Below are 23446 nucleotides of genomic sequence, written 5' to 3'. Positions count from 1 at the left end.
ACTTCATCTGTTTTTTGGGGGTAAAACAGAAGCATATTAAACAGGCATTAATGTCACCCTCATATAAACAAACTGTTTTTGGGTGTAATGCGAGCTTTGATCGCTCCGAGCCCCTCTTGGGCTTATGCACGCATATTTATTTATTTACAATTTTCTTTTTCACCCCTTATTATTTTTCCATTTGCTGGTAAGTCAGCCAGGCAGCACAATGAAGTGGAAGGTTTCTTTTTCACGCCCCTGTTTCCCTCCCATTTCATCACATTTCAGCCCACTGTTATCACATCTTTAAAACTACTCGGCGCTGAGGCTAGCATGCAAACGAGCCGTGCATCTGCTCGCTGGCGAGTGGGAAGAGCCACACTGGGGCCACGGTGTAGGAGTTCTTCACAGATGTAAGACAGATACACCAACACCACAGCTACTTAAACACACTATATACTTTTTACACCTAAAGAAGTTTTGTTAATTGGTAATTGGTGTTTCCGATCTCTTTGTCTTTTTCTCCTTTGAATCATAACTGTGTTTATTATGTTTTCAATGATATCTATTGCAGCACAATACAGCCACATCATTAAAACCCCTTGCAGATGAGGTGGTTAACACGGATTATCTCAGTATACTGGTAATTGAAGTCTGAGGAATTCAAGTGAATGTGTTGAAAGCAGGAAAAAAAAAACAAGCATCTAATTGTCATGCTGGGCAACTGGATGAGACTGGATCAAGTGGTTATACATGGTACAAATGGTAGAAGAAAAAACAACCTATGAGTCAGTGACATGGTCATGGAATACCAAGCCTCACCTGTCTGGTCCAATCCCATTAAACAATTACTGGTGAAGAAAATGCTCTTTCTATGAGGCATATGGTAGCTGCAAACTGGTCAGAGGATGCATACTGACCAAATGTTGTATGTATGGGCTTGAAAGTCACATGGAAGAAATTGGCCTGATGAATCAGTGAGATCATTGTGTAGTGACGAGAATGTGGATGCACAATGGGAAGAACACACACTGGTGGAGGCAGTTCATGAGGATTGTACACATACCTCCCAACCCCTTCGTGGTAACGGCATTCCCTGTTGGCAGGACCCTCTTTCAGCAGGATAATGCACCCTGCCACACTTCAAGAATGATTTGAGGAACACAAGCACAAGTTCAAGGTGCTGACTTGGCCTCCAAATTCTTCAGCAAGAGATGTCTTCGGAAAAAATGTCTGATCTATGGAGGCCCCAAGGCACAGCTTACAGGATCTGCTACTAACTTCTCGGTACCGGATGCCACAGGACACCATGAAAAAATCTTCAGCCTCAACAGATCAATGTTGTTTAAACGAACCTGTACCAGTGGTTTTAATGCTGTGGCTGATCTCTTTATATATACTCAAGCTGTCCTTGATTTATCCTTGGAGCTGCTGCCTGTATGAAGTCCCAGCACTGTTTTATTGAATATATACCCCAGCTTGATTTTTACTGTTTCACTTCAGTAATGGAAAATTATAATCCTCAGCATTTCACCGATCTCTAAAATATAAACCATCGTAACTGGTGTAGGGCGCTATTGTTATAATTCTTCCTGTGAAAGTGGAATTATAAAGTGTTTTTGTACCAGAGTAAATGTGTTAATGATAAGATGTTGGCTGGTGTGTGGCTCAGTTTTTAGTCCTCCAAGCACTGCGATGAGTTAAAGCAGCTCAATAACAATTGGCAAATGACAATAAATGAAAGAATGACCAAATCAATAAATCAGTAGATCTGTGCCCGCACGCTGGGTAACCTTATTTCCGTATTTATATGTGGGCTTTATTTGTTTTTTTTCGCCTTTCTTCGGTCGGCTGCAAGAGTCCCAAATTATCCAGGGGGTTATGGGGCGCGGCACCCCTGAGCCCCCAGCCCCATCGCGGAGGGTAACGTATTCAATGGCCCGGGGCGAGAGCTGGGGAAGGGCTGCCCCGCTGCATACTGATGCCAGAGCGGGGAGCCCATAATTGGCGCTTTGCAGGCGAGGGGAGAGGAGGGCAAGCTCTGGGAGATGATGGCTTTGTTTCTGCCTGTCTGTCTGCCACGCAGACTCCGCCTCCTCCACCCGCTCCACCCCAACTCCCGTTTTCTGCTGCGTTCTCGCCACTAGGCTGGAGGTAGAGAGAGAGAGAGAGAGATGCTGGTTAATTGGTCTCCAGCTGCTCGCCTAAAGATCCATGGGCTTTCACATTTCCTCACTCTTCTTTTTTTTATATAAAAAAACCTGTTTATTATATACTATATCAGCACAATGAACCTACATATTACACCACCATTATAATCCTATCTATAGTACTAGAAACAGAATATATGCACTCGAATAAGTTTCATTTTATGATATTCCATATCTGACAACAGTAAAAAAAAAACGTCAAAATACATGAGTGGAGAAAGTACTGTTGCTCGCCAAGGTGCGGGACCATTCGATACCTCGTTCCGGAAAAAAAAATCAGAAATCGCTGCAAATCAAGCCGCACTGATTGTGAGCGATCACCTTTATCCTATGATGAAACATTTCCACCCTGATGGGAGCTTCAGGCAGCAGATCTCAGATCTCAACTGAATGAAGGGGGTTGGAATTAGGAGGCTTTGCTCCACACCACCAGCACCAACAGATGAGGGAATATCTCTGGAAATAACAGCGTCCATCCCCCCAGTAGAGTAACACTTCATAACAAGAAGGACTGGGGATGTTCTGGTAGCTTGTGGAACCCAACATTGTCTGAAAATTGAACTAAGTAACTGAAATTTCTAACTAGATTTTTTTTTTGTCCTCAATAAATAAAATATAATAGTTTTAATAGAGAAAGAATGTATGAATAAATAAATAAACTGGGTCCATTATAGGTGAAAACATTTTATTTATCACTGCTGCCTTGAAGGTGGTTCGGTGTTGTGTACACAGACCAGATATGTCTACAGGAAGCAAAGCACCAAGTTTGGTGTGTTGTTGCAATGTCACCTTCCAAACTCTTCTATCATTTGGAGGAAAAAAAGAAAATGACTAAAACAGCCAATAGGAGGACATGAGGCTTTCATTACGGGTTTGAGGCGCGGCAGGCCGGCCTGCTGGAGCGAACAGGTTGAAGGCAAAGCCCAGGGGTCAGTGGATGGATGCAGTCATGTAAAGCTTTCATTTCCTGTCAAAGGCAGACAGGAGAGACTCACACAGGCATCAGTCGAGGCTAATTGGGCCCCGGTGGGTGACATTTCATCACAAGCGTCATGAGTAAAACAAACAGAGTTTTAGAGCCTCTGCCACTGGGCCCTTTAAACCCTGATCACAGAGCAACGGTTACACAGGGAGACCGTCGCTAATCAAAATTAGGAGCCTATTTGATGTTATTTCCCCCCGTGCAGTACATATGTGGTGTACTTAATTAGAAAGTATACCGAGGACAATTATTTGTATGGCTGTAATTAGCGGCCCGTGTTAATTTATTTACTGAGGCAAGACCTGCCTGACTGCAGTGCAGACCGGGGGAACTTTAAATGAGGCCTCGGAGAATTTGAGAAGTTCAGATCTGTCAGCCGTCGGGTGGAACGTCAGCCCCGACATATGTAGATTTAGCCAGAGACTTTATTTTCTTAAAACTTCTGACATCAGGATTAGTGTCAGACGGCTTAAAGAGAACAGCTAGCATTCTGACAGTTCGGGAACTGGATACTTGGCCTAATGGGCTTTCGCTCACTGGACGTGTTATTCTTATGGGTTTCCATTTCTGTCACACTAGACTGCTTCTGTTTATACTGGAATTACCCTTACCATAACTTTTATTTCAGCCAGGAGCCGAACTGTTACCCTAAATAGAATTAGTATTGTTATTGATCTGGAAATCGGATATGTTGTTCATATGGCCGTTTGTTAGCATATATAAATTGTTTTATAAACTTGACCCGTAAATGAACCGACTGTATGAGTATACGCTCACATGCATGTGGTGGGTGTGCATATTCTAATTATTCAGCCATGCCTGCATATGCTAATGTGTGTACGCACACAGCTTGCCCTGGGCAGTATATTCTGAAGTGGGCATATAATAGACTTCCTGCCTCTTTGAAATTCACAGCGGATCAAAATATATCAGGGCTTGATTGTCATTTTGCACAGATCATCGCGGTACCAAGCGGGCCCCGTGATTTCCCTTTGTAATTTTCCCAATGTCTCTTTCCTGGGGACTCGATATACATATTCATTCTGATAGTATAGAATGTGTCAAATAGAGGTGTCCTAATTGTGTCCTTGATGAAAAGCCATTAATATGGAACACTTCCACAGTCGCCCATGTGCCAGCACCGTGAAAATGCTCTCTCTCTCTTTCTCTCTCTCTCTCTGTCTCTTTTTTTTTTTTCTTCCCTTATCTTTTTTCCCTCTTCTTCCGTGGGACAAAAAGCAGATCTGTTCTTATCTCTAATGATACCTGATTCCCCAGGGCCGGACGGCAGGACTGTGAGTAGCTTTAGCAAATTCATCAAACCAAATATTGTGCCGTTTCCTCTGGAGGCTCAGAGTCACATTGCGTTATATCACTGTTAATTAAAATGAAATATGCAGTTAAATTATTCTGTGTATTGTTGCCTGACGAGTCTGTGCGCATTAAACGCGGAGCTTCGAGGCAACACGGGTAGTTTGCGATGGCTTCACACTTTCTCAGGCTTAAACCCTCCCGGTGTTTTTCAAGGTTCTTCTTCAAGGGCTGTTTCGAAGTCAAAACATAGAATTAAGAAAATGAAAGATGGTGGCGAGCATCCATTGCTTAATGTGGAAGAACCAGCGAAGGAAAATGGGGGGGACACGCCCCCCTTCCTGCTCCCTGTGGTACGCTGGTGGGGTCTGGCAGTCTGAATGGGGTGACATTGGTACGGCGGTGGCCGGTCAGGGGCTCGCCTGGATTTCCTCTCATCAGAGCGAGCCCCACCCCTGATCCGCCGCCCCGCCTGTCAGGCCTGCACCTGTAACACAGAGACCCCGTGGTCCGGGGTGCCCGGCTGGGAGACGCGCGCTGCATTTTAGCCGGGGAATCGCCGACCAAGCGTGGCTCTAGAGACTGGCCTTGATCCCAGCTGTTCAGTTCATTTTAATGCACTCTGAATAATATTAAAGTGGAATCAGTTGAATTTATTAATGCGTCGCAGCCCTCGGAGAGATGCTTTTAAAGGCCAGTGATTTAATTTGAGCTCTTAAAGGCTACCCTCTACACTTGATATATTAGGAAGAATTATGCCTCTGTGTCAGCGGCTACTGAGGTGCCCCCGATAAATAACTGGTAAACTTTGTAAAAAAAAAAAAAAAAAAAAAAAAAATGGAGAAAAAAATACATTCTTTTCATGAGCTGATTTGTGATGTCTTCTATCGGAAGTCAGTGCTCAATGCATCACAACAAAACGAAAGACGTGTCAGTTTTTTAATTATTGCGTATTAGAATGGAGAGGGGTCTGTTTTAAAGTTATTTCTATAATTTATTATTTTTTTTTTTAAATCTCTTCAGGTAGCGCCGCGTTTAAAGGCCGCCGGAGCAGAGCCGTCATTTGGATCTCATTACTAACTGATTCCAGGAAAACCTTGCACTTTATTGGTGTCAGAGTGCTCTGTGAGGGCTGGGCCCGATTCAGGGGAGCTTTAACCGACCCTCCCCGATGCATTTTTATTTTTTTGGCACAATAAAAACAAATGAAAAGACAAAGCGATGTGACATGTGCAAGTCAGATCACTGCTTCATCACGATTCATGGGAGTTCATGTCGTTTGCATGGAAAGACCAAAAAGGTGGCCAGCTTATTAAAATTTGGTCTTGTAGATGTTCCAAAAGGGCACTTGCACCTGCAGTGGTACCAGCCGTACCCTTTCATTCAGTCTGGGGCGTCGCCCTTAAGGGGGGGCTGGGGGTGGCAGCATATCAGAGTAGCGTCTACACAGAGAACAGGTTGTCGGGGTCCTTGAGTGCGAGCCTGCCCATGGTGCCGCCTGAAGGAATACCATGGAAACAAGGAGTGTGACAGGCTCTAGGGGGATCCACCACAGCTGCAGGGACTTCCTCTCTGACAGGCTGATAAAGACATCACCGCCACGCCGAGCACAACAAAACTTAAAAAAAAAAAAGAAATCCAGCCAATAAGATCTGCCGTGTGGCTAAAATCTTCATTAGCGAGCTTGTGAAGCATCCTGGGAGATTTTAATGCATTCAGGGACCATATTACAGCGTCATGTCTTCTACTGAGACTCGGATATTAGCTCCCTGGAGAAGCTGATAAATAGATAACTAACTTCTTAAATATGATCCGACTTCCACACCGAAGTCAGGCAAGCAGTTCTCCTATCCATGACATTGTGCTATTTTGCCATAATTGACTTTAAATGATGTGACATTATATAGATATTAAAGCCAAAAGTTTGCCATTACGTAACAGCTGGGGACAAGACACTGCTTCCATTGTTAATGCCAGGGTCTTATATTTAGAAATTAAGTTGGTCTGGTTATCTTAGTAAAAAAAAAAAAAAAAAAAGTTGATAATGTTAATTTTGTACACAGGCGCACTTAATTTACATGTAAGCAAATTTCTGCTAACCTCTAAAGCGTTAAGAAGTCTTGTTGCTGTGGGACGGCAGGTTTAACCTCTTCCCCACATTAATCACTGAATGCACCGGCGCTTGCCAGCACCAATGTTTATTTATGCCAAGTTCGGCCTCTGCACAGAATGACTGCTTGTTATATTGCATAACTCGGGTGCGCTTGGCCCGTGACTGCAGTCAAATCACAGCTGTGATGTTATTCACCACAATACTAACGCTCTGCTGGTGCTTCGGTGGCATTCGGACTCATTTACATTTTTATCACATCTATGAAGCCAATTCATAACAATGTATAATGTCATTTTTTTGTCCAAAATCCTGAGAATTTATTAATAAAAAAATGGAAACAATTACAGATGTTCTGTTTATAGGTCACACATCACATTTAAGCAGTGGTGGACAAAGTACACAAGCCGTGTACACAAATGTATTCACATTCATTACTTAAGTCAATTAATTAACTGACACGTGCATTGTTGGCGCCCCACATATAAATCCTAATTCCTCTGACTAGCTTGTAGAACCTCTAGAATCAAACAACCAAGCTGACAAAGAAGTCATCTGTTTGCACATACATGCATCAACCGTATAGTGAAAGTGACGTGATTGTCATTGTGAAACACTGCAGCACAACACACGGTGACACAACGAAATGTGTCCTCTGCTTTTAACCATCACCCTTGGTGAGCAGTGGGCAACCATGACAGGCGCCCGGGGAGCAGTGTGTGGGGCACCTTGGCGGGGAGCAGCAGTAAGTGGCACCTTGGTGGATCAGGCAACCTTCTGATTACGGGGCCGCTTCCGTTACTGCTAGACCACCACTGCCCCGTCTATTAGGCATGGCCTACATGTTGCCATGCAACAAAAAAAAATAAAATTCCAGCCAAATTTACAACATAGGTGCACCACAAGATGACAGCTAATTTTAATCTTCATCAACAATTTACTAATATTATATAGAGATAATGTCCATGTAGCTTTATAATTGCAGTTAGAAGACAAGCCTTGTCTTGGCGGGCAGTTCACTGGACACGCTAATGTGATTTCTGTCTAAAAGCTCGGACAACTTCATTGCAAACTTTCACTTTCAAATGTTTATGTACTTCAATACACATGCGCTTAAAACGAAATGGATTTTTAATCCTTTCAGAAAATGTAAACATTTGATCAAGATATGGCCAAAGAATCATTGTCTCCGTCCATCGTCTCGCATTGCAGAAATGCAGTACTGGTCACAATTTTATGCTTGGAGATTACGTCAGAGGTGACCCTACTGGTTACATGCTGCGAGTTACAAAATGCTTGCTGCCCTTGAAAGCCTTTTGTTAGGCTGCCCATTTTCTGAGCATCAGATTTTATTAGTCTTTACTAACTGAAAAATACAGCCATGTCCTGAAAAGGTTGCATATTTCCACTGACATTCAGGACTGAGCTGTGCAGAATGCCAAAGGGCTTATAATGTAAGAAATAGCAGAACGGTTATGTTAACACATCATAACCCATATCCAAAAAGCAATGACAGATTTTGCATAATGTAGTGAAGTAAAAAGTAAGATATGTAGTGGAATTAATGTCAAAACTTTCCCCAAATGGAAATACTTAAGCATTTTTTTTTCATGTATCTCTACTTTCTAAAGCACAGAAGCAAAATACGTTCACTTCGTTACTGGACAGCGCTGCATTTTTGGGATACTGGTGATTGTTAATCTTTTTAGACCAAAAGTAAGATTTCTCAGTATTCATGTAGTTGAAAGTACTTTAATTCTCAAATATTAACTTACGTTGAAAGGCTGGTAATATGTAAGTGCATTAAATGTAAAAGTAAACAGTGCAAAATAGCATTTTTTACTATTGGTCTGGTGTGAAGTTTGAAATAAATTTCATAGAAGGTTCTCATCTCCAAACCAGCTATATCCACTTCAAAGTGTAAGCCGCTTTAATGTTGGCTGCTAACAATGGCTGCAGCTTTTCTGTTTAATTGGTTTTGCCTCTTTGCGAGATCTGATTGGCTCCGGTTCTTCGCCACGCTGTCAGAGATTCTCCCGACCCCCACCTCTTCCCACCGCCCCACGGCTGGCCCCCAGCGGAGCCGGGGGAGGCGGGAGGGTTGGGTCTTGCGTGTGTGGGATTTCTCTCGTCTGAGGCTCGGGGTCACCTCCACTCCCCTCACTTTGAAATGGACCCCTGGTGGCAGCTCCTGGGAGAGCGGCGTGATGTCTCTATCATCCTGTCAGAAGAGATAGCCCGGGGCTGCCACGGGTCCCCCTGAGCCAATCAAACTCCTCAAGCCTGCTCGCCGCCACGGTGCTCTCTCACTAGCGTGTGACTGCAGAGGAAGAGGCGGTGTTTGGGGGGCGGGGGTGGAGCTGGTATACTCTGCGGTACGATCAGTCAGAACAAGCTCCTGGAGCCAGGGGTCCAGGGCTGGCCTGCGTGACAGCGAGCAGACACGTCTCACTCCAAGCGCCTCTATTTTTACATCTGTTTACTTAGCCTATTATGGACCCAATGTGGGAATAAACGTCCAACTTTCTCTTTAAGTGCAACTTGTTCTTGCTTAGACTTGAGGAGGCCTTGATAAGTTGAAGAATAAAGTTCCAGAGTGAAGCGTTCGATAGCGATCAATACGTCAAGTCCTGAAGTTTTCTCAAAGTCACTGTGACAAGTGAATGCCAGAAATGGGAACATCGGAACTAGAAAAACTGCTACAATATGAAAGTGTTATCTGATGATAATTTCAATCTCACCACGTTTTAATTGGCTGCTAATAAAGATTGGAAATAGTCTCTTTGCCTAATTCGGGGTGCGCTACGTTCCCGTTGGAACAACAGGCCTGTCGGCTGTGGGCAGAGTAAAATCGCTGTAATATGAATAAATAAGCTGATGAGGCAGGAAGCTCCATTACGCTCCTCAGAGCTCCATCACGGGGAGAAACAGTGTGGCGCGCCGCGTCTCGTGGAGGGCCATTAGGCAGTGGAGGTGATTTTAATGAAAATGCGAGGCACTAAGTGCCGGGAATGGAGAGTGTTCTCCCTCGCTCGCCCGCTCTGCCTCTCAGAGATGAGCTCTCTCTCATCTGGACCCTGTTATTGTGAGAAAACAGCAGAAAGCCGTGCATTAGCCACTGCTCTGGACAAACAGGGCTTTGATGTGCGCCGCCGAGGCCCGGCACAGCGGTGGCCGCAGTCCTCCAGCTAAGGGTGTGTTGTGTAATCACATGTGTCCTCTTACGGAGCGCGTCTGACAGGAGCAAACGCACAGTTACACCCTTTTACAAATATCCAGCCTCCAGACAGAGAATAATAGTAAAAAATATTCAGAAATGTGTACGTTGCTGATGAGCAGTACGGAGCTGATGAACGTAAACATTTTGGGGTGAGGTAAAAGGTGACCTCAGGATGTACATGGATAGATAAAACAAGAATAGAAGAATAGAACACTGTTTTAGTGATGTCTTTATAGACAGAGTGTAAAATGGAAATTACTTATCAATAGGTCACATTTCGCTTTTTTTTGTCTCAATTTATTTCTGTACATTTAATTAAAATTAAATATACAAAATAGTCTTTTCTTGACTAAGTCCCGGTAGTAAAATTATGCTACACAGTACAGTAAATAAATATACAGTTTAGTCGTTGTATATAACAGTAAGACACTGGGAGGGGGGACGCCCCACTCGCCCCCTCTTTTATTCACACAGTGTGATTGACAGCACCATGTGCTGCCCTGCGAGTCACAGAAGAGTACAGTCCCTGTCAGTGGGGTGACACACACACACACACACACACACAGAGAGAGAGAGAGGTTCTGACAGCAACCAGCGTGGCGGGTGCAGTGGAGGTCCAGGGTCTCCGGCGGCGAAGGCGGGCGGCGTGGGGTGCAGGGGCGTCGTTACAGGGCTGACTGGGCCATGCCACGTTCAAAAGGAGCCGGGGGCCCTCTTCATCCGGCGCGTCGGCGGGGCCTAGCGCCTCTTCCGCGGCGGGTTCGGCACGCCGGCCGCCCTGGGCTCACTGTACTGCACCTGTAAAAACAAACAGGAGTTTTGGGCGGAGGCAGGTAATCCGAGCTCAGCCGTGCGCACCGTAATGGCTCCCCTGAGGAGAGCCGGAGCGGGGAGCGCCGGGCCCGGCCGCGCCTGTAATGAATCATTTTTTAAACACAGGAGCAGAGGGGATTAATCACCGGGAGGAAGGATTTGAAAAGTCAAGGGTTCTTCACCGGTGCACCGATGCCCCCCACCCACCGCAGCAGAGGCGTCCGGCAGTCGAGGCGACCTGCCAGAGCGGGACTCATAGACTGAAGAATCGTTGGGCACCGGCGGCGTGAGGAGGGAGGGAGGGAGGGATAACGCTGCACCGAGCTAATTATAGGAGCAGTAGGCAGAAGTTTGTGTTTCGGCGCGGCTGGCCTGTTAGCGTTCGCGCGGTGGCGAAGGTCCTCCTGCTCGGCAAGCAAACTCGGAATTCATTAGAGGGACCCCGAACTCCGACCCCCTGAACCCCCAGCCACGGCGCTGTCGCATCAAAGCTGGCCGCATGCTGCATGCATATCCGACCGGGGGAGCACACTCGAACCGAGGGAACGCGGCACACCCGCTTTCTACCGGGCCCGAGAGCTGAGCTGTAATGGGCCATGTGATCACAGCGGAGGGTCACCCCCTTCCCTCATTAAAACGCCGCTCTGATCCACATTAGGAATGAAATATTTTGCAAAGCTGCTAAATAGGCGGGGAGGAACTGTAAATGGATCGAAAGTGGGTGTCACTCGGGTGGGGGGGACGTACCGAAAATACGTTTTCATCCCCCTGGAATGAAAATGCAGGGGGACTAAGGTAGGCGCTTTGGCACTAATTACTGAGTCCTGATAATCGGAATGAGAAAATGGGTGGAGGGAAGGGAACAAAAGCAGCGCCGGATGCATCTGAACATGAAACCGTCCTCAGAACTGACAGATGCTTCTTATTTTGGGACAGAGACGACGGCGTCAGAAGTCCGGTTTTGAGGGGACTCTTTGAAGACGTACACAGGCACTAATTGCCAAGTCATTTTTGACTGTGAGACACAGAAGTCAATTTCGGCTTTTGTAACGCGGCGTTTATTTTAGCCACAGTTCACGCCGGCTTTTGGTGCTGCAGGTCAAGGAAGCGGAGCGGCCGGCAATGCAGGACATTTCCAGGAGTTGAGCTACCAACTAGTTTTTTTTTTTTTTTTTATTTATTTGTTCCTGATTAAGATAAGCACTTTTGGACAGACTCGACAAGGAAAATATTCTCATGTGCATCCTTCTTCCTGGACGGTATCTAAATGAGAAGTTTTCCGAAGCGAGGAGAGAGCACTGAAAGGCCGCTGCATGCAGAAATATTTACCGTCTAACTCTGCCAGCTGGCACATCTCTGGCAAATCTAATGTCGCAAAAAAAAAAACCCACCAGAGGCAGCTGGGGCCTGGTTCTAACTGAAGCTGATGCTGACGGAGGCGCGTGGGACGGTGGCAGAGGCCGGGCTGGACTTCCAGCCCCCTGCCACGGACCTCCGTCCCGGTGACGTGACCGTGACTGACACGGCGGCCAGGACTGATGTACAACCACATATGGCACACAGCAGGGCGGCGGAGGCTCACCGCTCCGTTAATTGACTGCTCCGACCTGATGCGATGGGGAGGGTGGAGAGGAGAAGGGGGACTGAGCACCACCCCTGCTTTTATCAGAGGCAGACAAAACTGCTAATCAGGGACAAGGCGGGAGCGACGTGGCCCGGGACGGATCAGAGCGGAACCCCAGTCTCAGCAGAGAGGTGATCCCATCAAAACGCATCCTGGAATAATTGGTGGGGCTGGGGGCTTGAAAGGCATAAGCCCATTAATAATCAAACAAAGCCAGAGGAAATATTTTCCCTCTCAACACTTGGGAATTCGGTGAGAGCAAATAATGCGGACATCTTCAGGGAATTCTGCTCTCTGGATGGAAAATTGTCCCCTTACCTTTTGAATATCAGAAGGCGCCCTCTTGAGAAAATCCAGGATTTCATTATTGTCGATGGCATATGGCCTGAGTAGCTTCTTGGTAAATTTGTTAACACCTGCGAAAAAAACAGGAATGCGTTAATAAATGAAAGCGTTGTACCAAAATACAGATTTCCGAGAAGCGGAATGTTGCCGTGGCGCCGCCGCCACTGCTATTCCCGGTCGTGCACTTCAGTGAGCCGTTACAGATGAAATGGTTCTACTCAGTGCTTCATTCATAACTTACAAGTTCGCTGTACATGATGTGTTCGTGTAACAGGCCAGTGGCTTCCAAGGGACATCGAACGCTCAAAAAAAAAAAAACAGCACTACAACGTTCTACAGTTATTCATGTATTTTAATTGCGGATTTTTTTGAATTTTAAATCCACATGCTTATATTTTTTCAGTCAGCTGAAATTTAGATTTTTTTTTTTACTTTAGTCTGGCCTTTGCCGATTATTTTCGTAAATTTTATATTAACTGTTACACTGTAATGGTGGATGCTTAAGGTAAAGCTTGAGGTAAAGGAGGTATTCCAAAGGACACAATTTTAATCCATTAAAAATAAAAATCCCGTTTTAAACTTCCACTTGAGAAAAGTGCAAAGGAATTTGCCTTCAAATGTACTTCAAGAGTAGCAAGGGTAAAGGTACAGGTAATCAATTCTTAGACCTTTTTAGGTATTTCAGCTGGATGGAGGGATGGCATAACCGCAAAAGTTCCAAAAACAGAAGTCGTGACTTCTGTTGAACTCTAACACCACATTTGTAACGTTAGACCAACAGTGTATCTTCTCACCTCTCAGGTTCGAAATGTACAGGGCCTATTTCAATCATCTCCACATTTGCACTCTGCAAACCAGTGCGAGATCCATTCATCTGCAGATGGGTATTTCTGACCGCAGCAGAAAACATGCAAAGCCCCTACGGCCTGACCACAGTCCCAGAATGCACCCTGGCCTGGCACAGGAAGACTTGATCCACGTTTCACACGCTGCATTCTTGATTGCGATCTGCTGGCATTCAGCCGCATTAGGAAATGGATGAATTTTAAAATGACTTCAGTCAGATGTCAAGAAAAATGCCAGCTCAGGAGGTACCTGGCATCACTTTATCTCTTACATTTTTAGTCTTAGTCGTTTTTTTTTTTTTTTTTTTTCCTGTGAACAAGTCCCAAAAATGCATGAAAAAGTAATATCAGTTTACTTTTCTGACCCTTTTTTTCTTACCCCAGATGAGTATGATATAGCGAAGTGGGATCCAGTACAGCGCTGTCGTTGCCACGAAGAGGACCAGGCAGGCCAGATAGGACAGGAACGGCACAGACCAGTTGAAGGTGCTGTCAGTGACAGGTCAGAATAAGAAAAAAACAAGGACACACACAGACAACCTCCAAACATCTATAATAAATATGTCTAGAATATATAAAGAGATGGAGGAGTGTTCCGTTCTCACTTCTTAATTCTCTCTGCCACACTGGCGACTTCGTCCAGGATGTTCTGAACGGTGAGCACAATCTCCTGGACCATGTGGATTTTCTCCATCAGCCCCCGTTTCTCGGACTCCTGAAAATAAACCGCAGAAACAGCAGACAAAGCGGCTTATTTCTAGTGCGCCATCACACATAATTCATCTATTCAATGGCCTATAATGAGAGAACTCTGTGTCTCTTCACTGCGTTTTTTTTCTCTTGGTAGTTTTTTGAAAATGAGGCAACTTATCCATGAAGAGCTGTCATGAGTAAAGGCAGCAAGATTTTCAGCTTTTGTCAGCCACAAACAATGAAAATGCAGCCCAATCAAACATTAAGTGGGGGAAGAAAGAGATATAAAATGGGCATCAGCAATCAGGATGCAAGGCGAGGACCGGCGGGAAGGGAACAGAGAGCGGTGGAGGAGGAGAGGGGACTTGTAAGTGTCACTGTGAGGCGGGTTCCGGCACGTTCTCGGGGTGTGGGTGTGATCCACCCATCTGGAGGTGACCGGACGCCTCTCACACCTCTCCATGTTGCAGATCTGAACCATGTACATTAGTGCACAAGAGTGAGGAGCAGGAAAACTGTGATCAGATGTGAACAGTTCCTAAAGATTTTCGGCAGTAAACAACAATTTTTTTTTATTAAAATTTATTAAGAACAAAACTAAAATGTATTGTGTTTTAAACAGTGGTAAAATACTCCATAACATCGTGAATTTGTATTAATGCACCAACGCACCTTTGCGACTTTAGCAACCACATTTCCGTTGATAAATTCGTTTAGTTAATTTGTTTTCTTTTTCATCTGAACGGTTCTATTAACGTAAGACACTAACAAAACTTACACACAAATACTTGTCTTTTTCCTAAGTTATATAACTGATTAAAGCATCACCACAACCTCCATGCTCACAACAGTAACTTTTACATGTGTGCTCAAACATGCTTACAAAAAATATCAGTTAAATCAGAGTGATTATAATTTCCAATAGCCTTTATTGAATAACACACTCGACTACATAATCGTTATTGTTGTGGTTATCATTTATTTAGTACGAAAAAAATGTTGCATGTTAACAAATTTCAGTGTTTAAAATCTCAAAGCTTGCTAATTCCGTCTGCTGTTTTCCCAGAGCCTTTCTGTCGGGTAGATGGGATTTCTGTGCGGATGGAATTCACTATAAAAGCCTTGCAGAGACGGATCTCCATCCACTACTACGATGCCTGGGAAATGCTATCTTTCCTAATGGGCTTGTTGGGAAATACTATTGTCCTTTTGTATAAATACATCACACAGTATTGTGTTGCAGAGTGTCTTAGAAACACAGGCCAAATGGACCAGGCACTTTGTTTCAAAAAAGGGAGAAATAACATCAATTTGATTAGAAAAAAAGAAGACTCCCTGGCTAATGCGAAGTCTACAGAAATGTGATCACATCAGCGAGTCTCCCAGCCAGCAAGCTCCTGAGAGCTGCTTTCCCGAGGCCTCGAGCGGCCGGCAGATAACGAGTAATGCGAGCTAAAGAACGCCAAGAAAGCCCCACATCAAAAGGGGGAAATAATGACAGGAATAATGACAGTGGAGAGACGGCGAGAGAGCGAGATCTGACTCCGTCGGAGGAGGCTCGAGGATGTGAGGCAGATGAGGATGTTTGTGTTAGAAAGCGCTCCCCCCAGACTGCAGACGGAGCGCCTTTATCACCGCTCATGAGCCGGCCCCTGGGAAAGCACAGCCAGACTCCCCACCGCCAGTCCCACGTCTCCCACATTACAGGCACAGGAAGAAAGCAATTCCCACACAGACACACAACACACCCTGTCAATTTGGCCACAGCTCGCCCGCAAAATGAAGGGGTCACCGCCGACAAATAAATCCCCCAATCGCCAGAATCACACTGGAACAAACTATACCTCCACAGCCCCACACACGGACCAATTCTCTCCTCTTTTCTCCCCGCCCAAACCATCTATACTAGTAAAAAATAGACATATTCTCAAATTGGACAGAGATTGTTACTTTAAATAAGCGGCTTTGGGTTCTTCTAAAAGCCATTAAAGCTCGTGTCATCTGCGTTCCCACATGACCGAGGCAGCCAGACACATGAATTAAGAGGAGCAGACTCAGTGTCTCGGGAGCAACAGCACCATTAAGAAACTTTTATACACTTTTTTTTTTTTTTTGCATATACACCAGGAGCGGGATTACTAATAAATGATAAGGAATCTTCTGTTGAGCCATGGAAGGTGTGCACACACCGCAAGGTAAAAAACTATCAGAGATCATTTTGGCAAGATTAAAAAATGAAGAATGAGAAGAAGAAAAAAGAAATAAAAAGAATGAGAAAGGAAACAAACACACAGAGCTTTCATGTTAATAGAAAGCAGAAAACAAGTAGAAGCTCTCAGGATCACTGCAATTCATCTCCTTAAACACTCTTGAAGTCGGCCATCTTGCTTTTTCCCAGAGTCCCGCGCCACAAATCTCCCATTATGCATTTGATGGTCTTTCTTCTTTATCTTTTGAGCATTTCCTCTTTCTATTTCCTTTTTTGTGCAAACTGTTCAGTTCTTCCAATGCTCTTCTCCTTCGGAGAGGCAGCGGGACCGACTGCACAAGTCAGAAATGTCTGCTGATTAGGAAACCCGTGTCAGATCATATTCTCATTTCAGATAAAATTGTAAAATGCTACCTTTTAAGGCGGATTAATAGCGAACAGGTTTGATCTGTGGTACAAAGGTAAATAGGAAATGTGTTTTCGGCGGCGGCTCCGGGCACAATCAAAAAGCGGGGGCTAAAAAAAAAAAAAAAAAAAAAAAAAAAAATCCTTAGAGTAAATGGCTGCTTCTCATTTGAATATTCATTCAGAGCATGAGTGAATGTTTTAGTCGACTCGATTATTCCACAAAGTCCCGACATGTGCATCCAAATGAGAAACACCTGTGTTAGCGTTAGCGTTAGCTTTCACACTCCGGCGGGGGAGGGTGACAGGAGCGTTTACCTCCACGCGGGGAGGTAAAACGGCGTCGGGATGATGGTGACGGGGGGTGTGTGCGAGAATCATTTGTTAGGGTCTGTGGGGTCAACCAGATTGTGTGTCTGCAGTCTGGCCTGTGCTGACCAGACCAGACCGGACCCCCCTCCATTCCCACCGCCCAGGGACCTCAGTTACACACACCGACAGATCACACGCGAATCCGAGGGGGGTCCAGGGACAGAGGCCGGCTGGGGGTTTGGCTGTTTTGCTGTTCCGTTGTTTTCTGCTGTGATTAAACACCCTCAACACACGCAATGCGATTGATACGGCCGAGGGGAAGTCACATGGTCCCGCATGTAATTTGTAAGCGGCCCCTTTCCCTTTGCGCCCACCTCCCCCCCCCGACACGGACCCCGAGGACAGATTTGTGTTCAGAGAGCAGATCTGTTCTGGATTATTTCTGCTGTAACGTAGCCGCTCCCATCGTCTTCCTTTAGCATCATGCCCGTACCCTCGCTGCAGCTCGGGTTGGAGTTTACATCTCCCCTTCCTCCAGGGGAAACACACACTCACACACACGCACTCAAACACAAAACACACACACACACACCCACACACACAGTAATGCTAACCTTCTCATGGGGGTATACTTTACCCACATCTATCTAAAGGCCCATGTTGAGGGGCCAGAAAACTGCGTCTTTGAAGTTGTCAGATTTGACACTGATCACTCTTTCGCTCAGCGCGTCAGCCGAGACGCCTGTGTGCAGCTGCGCTGCCTGATCCGACTATATGATATCGCATTTTAAAAGTCACAGTCAAACCATAACAAGACTTTTGAAATAAGCAGCGTTAAATTGGAGCCGGCAGCTTATAACAGGCACGGGCGGCTGGCTAATTAAGCAAATGAGAGATGATGGTTCGTTTTCACTTAAAGTGACGACCCTGTAACCTAAAATGTCAAAATGAAGCTGAGATTCAGATTATTATTTTGTTTTCCTTCATATAATGTTTTTTTTTCATCAGCATGTCCAATTGCTATAGTAATAAAATGGTAATTGTCATTTTAAATGCAATGTTCCAAGCTGTTTTATTTAACTTTACCTCACTCTTCATATACAACACATTGTGCAAATATTCGTCGTTTGAAGTGCTCTTTTCTTTAGGTTCGTATTACTAGAGGGCAACTTACAATAGCCTGGCTGCTAGGCGTAAGTTAATGTGCACAAGCAACATCTCATTTGAGTTTTCTCCATGAATTAGTTGGCCGTTTCATGCAGGATTTAGCGGTATTTCTAACTTGGGGGGGGGGGGGGGTTGTCTTTCCATAGATGTAGCAAGCCCCCCCGGTCATCACTGCAGAATATATTGAGCGCATTATGGATATGAATCCCAGGCCTAGCCGTGCGGCACAAGGGTCATTGCTGGGGGGCTTTGAAGCAGTTTCTCTTTTCTGCACTTCCTCAGTCGTAAGACAATAATGCATCTCCCCATTAACTGTTTCTGTCCCCACCCAGACAGACACTAGACTTAGCTGCCAGATTAAAAGCAACTAGATTTCCCTGCGGTCATTATGAAAGAAACACAAACAAAAGAAATTACAGTCTCTGATGCTCTGATATGAAATATAAAAACAGATTAGCATTATTATTTATGCATCTAATATCGTGTGACATTCAGTCACATATAATATGGTTCTGAAAGGATCTATTAAGTAATGTTGTCTGATTTCGGTTCATTCATGAAATCTTTTCATTGAGTGGCTCTATAAATCAAATCTAACAAAGAAATCACAATAAAAAGAATCACAATTCTGGTTGTTCTGGGGCAAATACAGCTACATATGGAATCTTATTTTAAAACAAATAAGAAACATCAGTGACCTAACTCAAGCTTGCTAAAATGCTATGAGAGAGAGATGTGTGAGAAAGAGGCTGAGATGGGAGGTGACAGGAAGATGATCTGGTCATTTTAATGCAGAATCTGGCAGTAAATAAAATGTAAATAAAATGGATGCAAATTACTATTTGTCAGTGGTGGCCTAGCGGGTAAGGAAGGCGGACCCGTATTCACTGAGCAAAGCACCGTCCCCACACTGCTCCTCGGGTGCCTTTCATGCCTGCCCACTGCTCCATGGGTTAAATGCAGAGGACACATTGCATTTTGTGTGCTGGGTGCTGTTCTGTGTCACATTTGACAATCACTTTCACTTCGCTTTTTCTTTATAATTCAGTCATGCAACTTTATATTTTTGAAATAAATAAAAAAAAAAGAGTTTTTCAGATGCAGCCACATTTGCATTTGTTTGTCCTGGATCTCCATTTAAAAGCAACATAAATAAGCACACAAAAGATATATCATCATAATGCATCAATTCTACCTTCTTCACTGTCCGTCCCTGTCCGTTTCAATGTAGAGATTGTCTCTGGATAGTATGAAGTTTGCATCCGTGAATATGAATCAGATGAACAGTGTAGAATGATGTGTTTCTCACTGGTAGCAGCTGCAACTTTAAGAGCCATTTTACTTGTGCAACTTATGAAGGACTCATCCAAAATGCAAAAACGTCCCCTGTAACCCCTCGTACCTCACCTAATTTTATCTCAAGGCTATATATATTTAACCTCAGCTCAGCTGAAGATTATTCACCCTGCTTCAGCACGGCTGGTGTGAAGTCCGCATCCCCAGTGGGCAACACGCTTCTATTAATCATTCACTTTTCGGCTTATTTGTGTGTTTTTCAAAGGGCCACTGCAAAAGCAACTGAATGTGTTTGCTGAGTGACGGAGGGTCCCTGAGGGAACAAAATAAAAATACTAGAGGGGAAAAGCGCCCCACTTAGATGTTATTAGCCACAGCCCTCGTTTTCTGGTTTGCCGTATTTAACATTTGCATGTTTGTTACGAGGGAAACTGTGCCGGCCTTGGCAGACACTCCAAAGTCACAGCTAGGCATCACCCTGCTGAACCACTCGTATTTAATGAAGCGAGTACACAGAAAGAAACAAATACCTTTTCTTCTTCATCCTCTTCCTCGGCCACGGACATGTTCTCCTAGAAAAAGAAGTTGGAGAGAGTGCGGTGAGCAAGGTGAGGACATGTGGGCACTGGAGCATTTTTAACAAACACCTCGTAATGAAAATCTCCTCCTGTACATACACCCCCATTGGGAGAGGCCCGTTTCCATAGAAACTGCATCACAGGGGTGACCTCACACAAAAGAAAAGGTGATGGAGGGCCCTCCTTCACAAGAGCAATGTCACAGCCAAGCAATCTAATTTCTTCACAACATAAACACACTTGCGAGCAAACAAACACATGAAGGGAAGTGGAAAGTAGGGAAAGGGGCGGGAAAAGATACATTTCATTCGGGCTCTGGTGCCTGGACCACTTTACATCAAGCCATCGCTGACCCCGAGAGGGCACGTCCCATGACATTGGCACTGACGCGGCCAGTGCCTCTTCTGGCCAGAGGGGTCAGGGGGAGGTGGCTGTCACGCACCCGGGCTTTAACATTGCCACCGGATCAGGACTGAGCCTTCGGGATGGGCTGCTGTCGCTCAGAGGAGGGCATCAGCGCGGTCCAGAGAGCTGCACCCCTCAAAAGGTCATTGACTGGGCACAAGCTGCATTAACCTTCAGTAAAAGGGCCGCGCGAGACCTCCTGTCCTCCACTTATATGTCTGGCCTTCCTGGACGTATGGGCATGAATGCACATTCGCTCTGTACACGCCAGCAGCTTGTTATGCAAGACATATGGTCATGCTTGTTTCTTTACATATTAATGCTCCTTTGCTGCTTTACATGGTGTAGAGGATGAGTTTCTGTGACATAAACAAATGAGGGATTATCGCATTTTGCTTGCGCGCGCTCGCTGAGCGCTGCAGAGCGCCGGGCCACGTCTCTCTGCATTTGCAAGTGCGGGAGTCGTGAAGAAAGGGTCTCTGTGATATTCTGTGTCAGCGTGCATGGGGTGGGCAGGGTCCAGGGCACTCGCTCACCAAGTCTGCGCTGTAGCTGGCGCTGCCTGGGGTGACCTGGAAGTAGTTCCAGATGATGAGGACCAGCAGGAAGAGGGGCAGCATGAAGAGCTCCAACTGCCACACTGTCAGCACAAAGATCTGCGGGGACAGACGGCCACAGGGTGAGAGTGTGAAGCGGCGCGAGCCTCAAACAATACGGACCAGGCCAGGCCTGTACACACACACACACACACACAAATACATACATACAAGCAGATAAATGATGGAAAGATGCACACATCCATGCTCAAGAATGCAAATACAAATGTACGTACGAACATGCGTTTACGTATATGTGTACACAACTATATATGAAAGCATATAAAAATACAGACAAACACAGACACATGCTTGCAAATGCACACACAAAAAAATCATTCACAGTTCCATACACACACACACACATGCCACAAAACACACCTAATGCTCTCCATACACACCATACACACCACGCCTACTTCCAGGAGCCCACAACCTACAAGGCATACCGCCAGGCATACCGCCACACTCCGGCACATTCCACATGAATTCTCCCGGAGGTGAAACGCAGGGAGGACTGGCGAAGGGGGATGGGAGTAAGGCGAGCGCAGGGGGGGAGATTTTAATATTTCAAAATCCCATTTGCATCGATTAACACAATGCTGGCGGTGCGCAATTTTCCAAAGTGACAGAACAGAACGTGTGACAAGGCTAGGCACCCGCTTCTTGTCTGATGTAGTGTATTTCAAATCCGTTCAGACTGGGATGTATTTGGGCTGTCTGACTGTGACTAGGCACATATGGCGACTGGGGGAACATTTACGATGTTTGCCTCCTTCTCAGTGGCGGTAACTGAGAAAAGCCAGGACCCCCCCAGCAGAAATAAGATGGATCGCACTGAATGAATAATCCTTCATAAATCAGTTGCTTTTTTAAATAAAAGAAAAGGAGGGACGGCTGTGTTTAGCACCCACCACACTTCACAGCGGAGCACTAATTGGGTGGCCGCATTTAAACCCATTTAGTGACAACCTAATGAGTCTGGCTTCGGCTGAATTATCAGAGGACATGCGGGGAGGATCACACTAGCAAGGCGATTGCGAAACAAGACATGGGGTGGAAAACATTTTTTTTTAGACATTTAAATTAATTTAAAATCAAAATTAGTAATGATTACAGAGAATCAAGAATCAATAACAATGTGTATATCTGGATTAGCACTACATTACCATGCAGAACTGGGTGTAAATTACTACATTACCGTTGCATTTATTGAGCAGCCATGTGTTCCCCAACAATTAGAGGAATTGCAAGGAACAACCACAGTTGTCCCTTCAGTAAACCGACGTCACTTCTGGCTGGGGGACGATTGGAAAAGCGGCGCCTGACGCAGGCCTCGGCGCGGTGTTGAGCCTGCATTTAAGCCACCGAGAACAGCAGCCTGTTCCTGTCACATCAGGCAGCACCCGGACCCGATCATCTCCGGGGGGTCTACCTACTGTACTGTACCGCTACCCTCATGCCAGGTTCTCCCCATCAGCAAGGCAATGCCAAGCATGCGTAATGCACCAGCCAACAAGGCCGCAATGCCCTGGGCCTAGAGTCAGTCTCACTGTGTGTGTGTGTGTGTGTGTGTGTGCGGAAGATAAATAGAAAAGTGGAATTTAGCTAAAGCCAGGCAGGAGTAATAAACAGGGCCTGCGCTATAATGTTTTGTTAACACAGGAATTACATGGAGTATTATGCACGGATGGCTCAGGTGAGAGATGAATATGCATGGAGCAAGCTTTTCCTTTTGGGTGTAAATAACTCCCCCCATGCGATGTCACCCCTGTCCCCCTGGAGGAAAGTCCAGGGTGAAGTTGCGGGGAATTCTGCACGGCGGCTGACAGGTAGCCTGTCACATCGCTGCAGTGTATTAAAAATGAAGAAGTGGGAGAAGAAGAGCAGGAGTTGGGGGGGGAGTGGGGTTGTGGTGGAGGGAAATTGTGCCTGGAAACTGACATCAGCCCAGCAGGAATGTTGAACCGCCTCGCCCTCCCCGGCGAAAGCTGCTACATTAACCACTAAAGTCTAATTGCCTGGTCTCTGTCTTCCCACGTGAGTCAACAGAGGGAGCCAATTCATTTCCGCCCGGGGAGCCGGCGGAGAGAATCTGTCACAGGTATTCATAATCGCGTGCTAATGCAAATTCCCTCTCAGTGCGCAGCAGCCGTGCGGTGGTGGACAAGACGAGACCGTACAGGAATATAATGTGTCGTGTCCAAAGCCGGCGTCTAAATAAGAGCATAAACCAAACCTGTCACTGGAAATTCTCAGCCGTTCTTCCCAAGTGGTGTGTCAGTCTGTGTGTGTGTTTTTTTTTAAGGCAAATTACGGAAAAAAAAAAAAAAAAAAAAAAAAAAC

The 23446-nt window shown here is 45.5% G+C and overlaps 1 protein-coding gene across 1 annotated transcript in view; it reads right to left on the bottom strand.

Moving 5' to 3' along the window:
• Positions 1 to 10087: 10087 nt before the first annotated feature.
• Positions 10088 to 23446, bottom strand: part of mctp2a (multiple C2 domains, transmembrane 2a) — a 37247-nt gene continuing 23888 nt past the window's right edge. Inside the window, exons 18-23 of the mRNA XM_028959218.1 lie at positions 21041 to 21160; positions 20052 to 20093; positions 14045 to 14154; positions 13819 to 13928; positions 12568 to 12665; positions 10088 to 10610 (exon numbers count right to left, since the gene is read on the bottom strand). Coding sequence (XP_028815051.1) covers positions 10551 to 10610; positions 12568 to 12665; positions 13819 to 13928; positions 14045 to 14154; positions 20052 to 20093; positions 21041 to 21160 — 540 coding nt within the window. The 3' untranslated portion in view covers positions 10088 to 10550. The remainder of the gene's footprint in view (positions 10611 to 12567; positions 12666 to 13818; positions 13929 to 14044; positions 14155 to 20051; positions 20094 to 21040; positions 21161 to 23446) is intronic.

This window comes from Denticeps clupeoides, chromosome 17, assembly GCF_900700375.1.
Source record: "Denticeps clupeoides chromosome 17, fDenClu1.1, whole genome shotgun sequence".
NCBI lineage: Eukaryota > Metazoa > Chordata > Actinopteri > Clupeiformes > Denticipitidae > Denticeps > Denticeps clupeoides.
This window is presented reverse-complemented; position numbering and strand designations above follow the sequence as displayed.